Raw genomic sequence first — 9,647 nt, 5'->3', positions numbered from 1 at the left:
AATACAGGGACATGGGAATTAGTACCTCGGCCTATGGGGGGGTGAATATTGTACATTGCATGTGGATTTATACTCACAAAGAAAAATGATAAAGGTGACCTTCAAATATTTTGCTTGTATAAAGCCGACGCATTTTGGCCCGGCTTGATTTTGGCCTGAAAAGCCCGCTCAAAATGACATTTTTAATATTTATAATTGCATTATTTCTCTCACCTGTCAGAATTTGACAAGTGTCAATTTTTTTTACATTTAATTTAGTTAATGCTAAAAACGCTAATTATGTATTTATAAATTAATTTTTTTATCAATTAGTAATGAATATTTAATATTATTAAAACGTAAATAATAAAAATATTATATAATGGTGATGGGGTGATAGAGAGAGAAAAAGTAGTTGGGTGGAAAAAAAAAATAGTTGAGTAGGTAAAAGTAGTTGGGATGATTGAAAAATGGTTCATGGTTAAGGAGATGAGTGGGGAAAGACTGTGGGATGCTATTTTTTAAAGAGAGAAAGTTAGAAAGAGAGTGGGATGATTGAGTTTTTCACTCATGAATAATGGTGCTCTTATGTGCTCATATTAGTGGTTATTTAGTAAAAGAAACACAATTTCTTGGAGATTCAGCTTTCTACATGAGCGAAAAGCCAGATTTACAAAATAAAAAAGGTGGTCTCTTCCCTCCTCAAACTTCATTTCGTTCCCTGTGGGCACCAGCACGCTTATTTTAACAATAAGAAGAAAACAAAAACCAAAAAAAAAAAAAAACAGGGGCCTTTTAAGTTTCTTAATAGTCTTACATACATGTTTGCGTATTTGCAACTTCTAGCAATTACTCTGTTAGAGAGGTAATCAGGATTCAGGAGCCGCACCGTGCCAAAAAATATTGCTCATTGGTTGGGGTAGGCCAAATTTTTGTGCCCAAAGCTAGCTACTTCGAGCCAAAATGAGCGGGCTTTTCAGGCCAAAATCAAGCCCGGCCCAAAGATTAAAAAGTCATTTTTGGCTTATATAAAGCCCAGCCCAAAGCAAAATATTGAGCCGGACTGAGCCCGACCGCAGGCCAAACATATTCTGCCCAAACCTGCCCAAAAATCGGGCCAAACTGTAGTTGATCAGCTCTACTCTGTTCTATATTATTGCTACCTCTAGGGGTGTAAGTGGACTATGAAAAGTCCAGAGTCCAATCCAGTCCAGTCCAAACTTGTCGGACTAGACTGGACTGAAAATTTTCCGAACTGGACTCAAACTCAAATTTTCGAGTCCAAATATTTTTGGACTGGATTTGGACTCATTCCTTTGGAGTCCAATAAGTCCAGTCCAGTCCAAAAATATTTTTATATATAATATATATTTAATACATATAACATATATATTAAAAAAAATTGATACTACTTTTAAAATTTTGGAGTTTTCAACCTTCCCTCTCTAAATATTTCAACTGGCGCCAGACAATTTTACTTAGCGCCAAACTATTGCACTTAACTCCATTTGTTAAATAAGTAAATTATACTAACAGTACCGCAGTAGTAGGCTAGTAGCCGACTAATTCTATCTCACTGCACTCCTCAGTTCTTACTACTCACTTCCTCTTACTGTCCATTTTCTTTCTACCTCGCTGTCTCGACTCTTGCATTTTGTATTTTTCCCTGAGATTAATTGTCAGTCTCTTTGCTTCCCCTCAACTTAGATCAAGGTAAACATCTAATTCAACTTTTTATTCATAGTATTTTACTTTAATTTAAGCTTTCAATCTAATTTGTGAATATTGATAATTGAATCAGATGTCAAATGCTCAAGCATCTCAAAAAACGTTGTGAATTATTGAATCTAAATCGGAAAAAAAGATATAATAATCGGACTAGACTGAATTCGAACTCAAGAAAAAATTATCGGACTGAATTGGACTGGACTAAAAAATATTTGGATCGAACTTGGACTCAATTTCTCGAGTCCAAAAAACTTTGGACTGGATTTGAATTTGACAAAGTCCAATCCAGTCCAATCCACTTACACCCCTAGCTACCTCGTTTTATACGCTGCATGCTCCTCATCCTCTCACCAATGCATTAGCAATCTCAACACTACAATCTCTAAAAGCAGTTTTGCATTTTCGTCATAATCTCCTGAAGTTCAATCCAAAATTGATGGTACTGTACCACTCAAAATTAACACAAGACAATCAGTACATTGCCACTTCACTTCCTCCAAGAACCAAAACAACAATATAAGCACAATCTCCGACTGGTGGCCTTGTGCAGCCACTGCACTGAAGAAGTCAGACTTAGAGCTGCTGCCACCACATATATCCAGCAAATTGCTGCTATTACCCACCTAGAGAAGATTTGGATTCGCTCACCTGGACCAGACACTGATCAATAGAATTATGGACTATGGTGCCTATTTCTGTTCAACTTATCCCATCTTACACTAGCGTTGTTAGATATAGGGAGCTCACCGACAACTTCACGTCTTCACGACAAGGTGTCAATAGATTGCAGACAATGGATCAGATGCAGACTGCAGGTATGGACATGATAAAACTCTAATACAACTATTGCACTATTGCCGTGATGAAGTTGATAGTTTCAGATGCATCATTAGAGGAACGAGTCAAGCATACATCCAATAAGATGCAAGGTACGCACACAAGTGAGTTCTTCAGCTACTATCAAACTTAGTTAGAAAGCGTTCAACCTGAAGTGAATATCCTAAGAAAGCTAAAACTTCATGGGAAGATACGGGCATGAATAAACGAGATGCAACATGAAATTTAGGAGAAAAATCATACAATAGAAACTAGAGCAACAAATACTCAAGAGTCGATTAAGTATCAGTAATAGCCTTGCAACTACAACAGCTATAAGCACAAATTTCTTCTTTCTTAAAAAAGTCTCCGTGAACCCAAAACTCAGAAACTTAACCAAATGTATCTAACAAAACTGTAGCTAGAAATCAAAATTACTGAGAAACACCGAGCCACTTTGTGAAGACATCAAACTCTGTGTAGTCTGAATCTGAGATCATGGTGTTGTAGAAAGCACGTCCAGAGGCCTTGATGGTAGAAAGCTCCTCCTGATAAAGATTAGGCAAACAAGCAAAATTTGCACAATCAGTGATTTCAAAACTTCTATACTTCTAACAACTTAAAATACATAACCTTGAGTCTGAGAGCCAAAGTGAGATTATGAAAAACACGTTATCGTGTGTTCATAATGGACACACACTACTAAAAACTTGAGACTACTTGCCCTAGCAAATTCACAGCATCAAAAGGGAAACAGCCATACATCTTATAGGTGAAGACTAGTTTGTAGCTACTATGCTAACATGTTATGCATACAATAAGTGATCCAATAATATGGAAGACTATTCAGGACGCATTGCTTTGCGGTTCCCATACAGTTTCGGGAGAACAATACAGCATTTGGTGCCAACAGGAAAAAAAGAAGCCACATGAAGCTTTTCTAAAAGGCCGAGAAAGATAAAAGAGGGGAACTCCATTGTATCAGAAGAAGAAATTATAAGTGCAGGTTACCCAATTCATTTTAGATAAACAGTACTGCCTTATTTTGAAACATCCATTAATGAACCGATGCCTTGCCGTTTAGCTAAATTCAAACAGTGTGCTAAAGGCTATGGGTGTGGCAAGTAAGAAATGACTGAAGATTAAACTTACACCAGTGAGAGGGGGTATGCAGATTGACAAGAGGCCAAGGTATTCAAATGTAAGTCTTTATAGAGATGCTTTGGATGTGGCTTTGAAGATTAGCAACACACAAGATTAAAAAAGCTCGTCAGCACTTGGTTCTCGATGATATCATGAGCCTAAGTAGTGTTTGTGCTCTAAATTTTTGTATTTTTCGTCCAAGGCAGGACAGAAGCACAGTATCTGATCACACGGCTAAAAATTGTGTTCCTAATGTAGGGGTTGAATAGACTTCGCATGTAACTTTCCTCAAAGGAATCTTCCCTTGGTAGACATGACTAATTAAACCATTTCATCCCCTGTTTTAACCCTCAAGAAACAACCACTACTCGACTTCTTACACATAGAAACAGATGAAACATACATTGAGTGATCATCCTAATTACCTGAACAAAAAATTCGTACTTAAATCGAAAACCAAAACAGAAATCAACAAACACTTAATTGTCAAACAAAAAATGCACATTGAACCCACCAATTCAAACACAAAAACTTCAACTAATGATAACAAAACCACGTAAGAACACAAACAATAAACTTGCAGACATTCAAAAACAACAAAATCTAATACACAGAAAACTACCTTGGAAAGAACCTTCCTCTTCTTCTGAAGCTTATTCTCCTTATCAACAACCCTTTGTTTCTCAGCCAACAAAGACATCCTCCTCGCAGTCTTAGCATACGGATTCAACTTCAACATAACATTCAAATTCTTCAATGGATTCTTCTTCATTGGAGCCCTAACAAAGTTCTTCTTAATAGGTCTAACAACAGACTGAATCTCATCAGAATTAATAATCCTAGCAAGATCACCATTCAACATCTTAGCCCTAGGCAACAAGTACTTATTCTTCTTCTCCGAAACCTTATCAAACGAACCATAAATCGAATCAAGTTTCTCAAATGCACCTTGAGTCCATATAACAAATCTCCCTAAATGACCTCCGGGTGCAAGTTTCAACAAATTCAACCTATCAACATGACAAATTTCCACTCCAGGAATATTTCTAAAAGCCTTGACTAACTTAGAACCTTCCGTAGCGTAAACAATAAGCGGTCCCTTCCTAGAAATATACCTTCTGTTTCTCATCTTTCCTTTCCCTGCACGAATCGCAATCGATTTCTCTGCTTTCTCAACATCAGGAAATGCACCAACAGATTTCAAAACTTTGATAGCATCTTTAGTTTTCTCAACACTTTCAATAGAATCAGAAACAACAAGAGGAAGTTCAGGTACAGATTCGATCTTGTGACCTCTAGCAAGAACAAGAGAAGGTATAGCAGAAGCAGCAATAGCTGAAACGACAGCGTATCGTTTTTGATTAACGTTAATCATACGATGCCACCTACGCCAGATCTTTGTCGGAGCAAACATACGACCACCACGACACATGTTACCGAATGCTCCTTGTCCTGCACGGTGAGTACCACCACCAGGGACACGTGGAATACGAGAAACAGCACGACCAGTTCCCCAGGATTCAGCGGAGGTTTGATGGCCGGCTTTTTTGGAGACAGCGTAAGGTTGTCGGGAGTTTTTGGAGATGTTGGAGTGAACGTAGATGACGATGTCGGGTCGAATGGGGGCTTTCATGACGTCAGGGAGAGGAGCGGTCGGAGTTGTGTCGGTTGACATGTCGGAATCGACTGTCTGGATTGAAACCAGAGGTCGCACGGCGGCGGTTGTGGAGGACATTGTTGTTTGGGGGGGGAAATGGAGGAGAGAGAAATGAGGTGGAACGGCGGAGGGAGAATTAGGGTTTTGGGAGATGAGAGGAAGTGGGAAATGGTATAATGAGGAGTTTTTATATGTGGGAGTAGGTTAGAGGAAGTGAGGGTTTTCATTTGGGCTTTTGTTTTTTGGATGTTTGAGGTTCGTAGTTTGGGCCTTTTGTGTGTGAATGATAGTATTTGGTGAATTGGGTTTATAATAATTGATTTTGTATTTAAATTTGATTTTATTAGATAAAAATTGATTATATTAGGAAAAAAATTCCGGGTATGGAGTACAAAAATTTAGTATTTCGTAAAATTGTACTTCCTCGGTCGTATAATATATATCCTGATTATGTTTTTATACGAGAACTAAGGTAAAATGGAATCTTGATTTATTTTAATAAGAAGATTCATTTTTATTGAGAAACATCTATATTGTTTTTTTCTTATTAACAAAAATAAAAAAATTAATATTAATGATGCATGGTTGAAGGTGTAGAAGAGTTCAATGAAATACAAGATTCCATTTTGTCATTAATAATAGGGCATTCTAAGCTGAAATTATAAGGACTTTTGGCAAAATAAATTATTTTCATGAGTGACTTATATCTGGGGACACTTTAAAAGAAAAGGGGATTTATATTATGAGACGGAGGATGCAGTACTTATCATACAAAAACTGTTTATTTGTGAAAAATGATTGAGGGGTTTATATATGTGGGCGTAGGTTAGAGGAAGAGTTTTGATTTATTCAGTGGATTGGGCTTTTTTTTAATGTTTGGGTTAGAGATGAATAGGAGATAGATAGTTGAAGAGGAAGAAGAAGGTTTGCTGAATTCTTTTTGGTGGAGGGGGGGGGGGGGGCGATAGTACTTTGGGCCTTATGTGTGTGAATGATGATACTATTGGAGTACTAGTAGCATTGATTACTAACTTAGGCTATGTTCAGTTCACCTTATTTTTGCTTATTTCAGATCTAATCAGATTAGATCAGATCAGATCAGAAAAAATAAGTTCAGATCAGATTATGCTTATATTTATAAATCATTATATCTTTCATTACATATTAGTAAAAATTATAATAATTGAATATTAATAAAGTACTCATTGAGACGAATCAAACAAGACCCCACATGACTATATTTTTTCTATATATTGAGAAATATTTAAAAGATAAGATCTTGTAATCAGATCAGATCAGATCAGATCAGAAAAAATAAGTTCAGATCAGATCAGATAAGTTCAGATCAGAAAATTTCAGGTGAACTAAACATAGCCTTAGAAGTATATTGGATTGAATAACGACCCAAACCATACAAAGTGATTGATATACTCTTTTGGTTTTTTTAATTACTACATTTCTATTTTTGAAAAGTCAAATTATTAACTTTGATCAATTTAAGATGAATATATCATACAAAAAACTGATTGTATCACGTAGAAAATGACTATATCAAGTAAAAACTGACTATATTATATGATACCTGGTGCAAAATAAGTTATTTTGCATTAGATCCATTCAATTTTTTTAAATATATTTATCACATTAGAGGAACTAAATCAAATATAACAAATTATTAATATTGGATTAACTATAATGTTTTATAAGTGATATCAGAAAATAATGTTGCTTTAAAACATTCTTGTAGCTAATGTCTAATTAATGAACTTAATAGTTTCAATTAATCTTTTTTTTTTAAAAAACAAATAGCTTATTGCATCAAAAAATTTATCATACACCCGAGTGTAAGTGTACTGTGAAGATGGCTATTGTTTTCTCTTTGCTAATAATTTGAAATCGTCCAAATGAGCAAAATGTGTCAAAAAGGAGAGTTATAAATGAGTAAATGATTAAAAATTAGTTTTGAGTGTACCACGCCTCAATGTATCATGAATGGACTCTTTTTTGCATACTATGTAATCATTCGGCCTAATAGCTTATAATAACAAGTATAGTATCTAATCACCACTTATACTAATAGTTGGAGTCCTAGTTAGCTTCACATCTGACTCCAATTCATGCTCCCGTTCATAATCAAATTTCTATGACTATATGAAATCAAAAAGAAAAATTCGAATTCAATCTGATAATTTTTTTTGGATTTAACTTGGCTTTGAGATGAATTGTTATCCCTATAAGTATGTCAGTGAAGGCTATTTTTTTTACTCATTTTATCATTTACTAGTATTTAGTAGATCCAAAGAGTATATGAGTTATAAAACTAACAATTCTCTGGACTCTTAATTCTCAGCCAATTAACAAATATCTTTTTCATCTCAATATTACAGGCTGTTTGGATTCATAGAAATGAAATTGTCTTCAGAAACTCTACCCCATGTCCGGTTAGAGTCATGAGTATCTTCGAAAAAATCATCGCAAGGTTGAACACTTATAAGGCCAAGCCTAAGGAAAGCAAATCCAACAAGCTAGGAAACAACAATCAAACGTGGAGTAAGGGCATATTAGAACACCAAGACTAACTTGTGTGCGGGTTGATGGAGCTTGGAAGGAAAAGAAAGGAACTAATATATGGGAAGCTGTTGTCGCTTGGGTTGAAGGAGGAAACATGATTAATCACAAAGCAACGAAAGTTCTTGCCCAATCTCCAATTCAAGAAGAAGCTCTAGCTATTTTTGTTAGGAGTATTGGGCCATAGCCCATTAGGTTAAGTTGTGTTAGGTTAAATTTATTGCTTGTTTTCATATTATAAAGATTACAACCCTTTATATAGAGAAACATAACATAAATTTAACCTAACACAACTTAACCTAATGGGCTATGGCCCAATACTCCTAACAATTTTACATTGCATGAAGAGTTGGATGGCAAAAAAAAGAGCAATCTCAATCAAGACGGACTGCAAAGAACTAGTTCTAGCTCTAAAGAACTCGAACAAAGCTACCACATAGATTATTAGGAACATAATTGAGGAAATCAACCAATTAGCTAATAATTTTGATTTTATATTATTTGTTGTACCCTTCTTAAAACTTAAAAGAACCGAAGTTTCGAAGCTCATTTCTTGGTTACTAAAACGAGAAAGGAAAGCTAGGTTACTTCTTTTCCAATTGTCAAAAAAAAAAAAAATTAACCTTTTGTATACCCAACTAGATCTACCGTCTATATATTCAATAACACAATAGACATGAAAAAAATTTGCTGCCAATAACATACATATCCTTGCCTAGTTGAGGGAAAGCCTTGTATAAGTACTAATATAGTACTATGTTCTTTTCGGTGGACAATTATTAGGAAGCAAGGAAGGGGCTCTTTTCACCGTAATTGCTTGCCCTTTGAATGAATCATGAATGTCTTGTCCCCATTTTCATGCACGTAACCTTCTTAATACGTTTTCTGTAATTTGTGGTCATTAGAATGAGTGTTGGCAAAGCGCTTTCTCATAATAACTCCTATATAATGCCAACCAACTAACTAGCTAGCTATCTTTTCATTTATGTTTTTTGGTACCAAGCTAGCTTAGCATCTAACCCTTTTAGCGTTAATGGTGAGCCAGTGAGGGTTAAACCAAGGAGATCAAGAGGAATTATAGAATGATAGGTTCTTTCTTATAAAATAATATTAAGATGTTTAACCATTTGACTTACATAATACTAAGTCTATAGGAGTACTCCTCTGTTTTTATTAGTTTACCCCTTCTGCTTTATCAAAGTCACAGTTCATAAATTTTGACGACTATACATATTTTAATACTATTATATAACATTAAACATTATTACATGAGATGTTGTTAAATTCGTCCTAATAAGTAGAGTTAAGTTTTGAACTTTTTATAATTTTATTAGTACACATTTAAAGATATCAACGGTCAAATAGACGTGTTAGAGATGGTGAAAAGCAAAGACATAAGCTAATAAAAATATAGTACCCTTATTATCATAATTTATAACTAGCACTCTAGACACTTCAAGTAGTAGGATTCTTGCATGCCGATCGAAGAACATACAACAAGCAGTACAGGGTATACATTATACAAGATCTTGGTCATTCTAGGTTATTGTAGACTAGTAGATCTTGATCAGGGATTCAGGGTATATATATTAAGCTGATTATTTATTATCTCTCATTTTCTCGCATAACTAACTTGTGGCGTCTTATGCACACATTGACACACATATGAGGAAGTACTAGTCTTTTAACAGATAGATCCTAATTACAAGTCTTACAACTTGCAACAATAAAAGGTTTGGTACTAAAAAAATTCCAA

The 9,647-nt window shown here is 35.1% G+C and overlaps 1 protein-coding gene across 1 annotated transcript; it reads right to left on the bottom strand.

Moving 5' to 3' along the window:
* Positions 1–2,768: 2,768 nt before the first annotated feature.
* Positions 2,769–5,493, bottom strand: LOC104884157 (60S ribosomal protein L4). Its single transcript, XM_010668754.4, has 2 exons — positions 4,289–5,493; positions 2,769–3,071 (listed from the first exon to the last, which is right to left on the bottom strand). Exons 1-2 carry the CDS (start codon positions 5,399–5,401, stop codon positions 2,958–2,960), a joined length of 1,227 nt encoding a protein of 408 aa, XP_010667056.1. The 5' UTR covers positions 5,402–5,493; the 3' UTR covers positions 2,769–2,957.
* Between the last annotated feature and the right edge of the window lie 4,154 nt (positions 5,494–9,647).

Source organism: Beta vulgaris, chromosome 3 (assembly GCF_026745355.1).
Source record: "Beta vulgaris subsp. vulgaris cultivar EL10 chromosome 3, EL10.2, whole genome shotgun sequence".
Lineage (NCBI taxonomy): Eukaryota > Viridiplantae > Streptophyta > Magnoliopsida > Caryophyllales > Amaranthaceae > Beta > Beta vulgaris.
The sequence above is the reverse complement of the archived record's forward strand: the minus strand, read 5'-3'. Positions and strand labels throughout refer to the sequence as shown.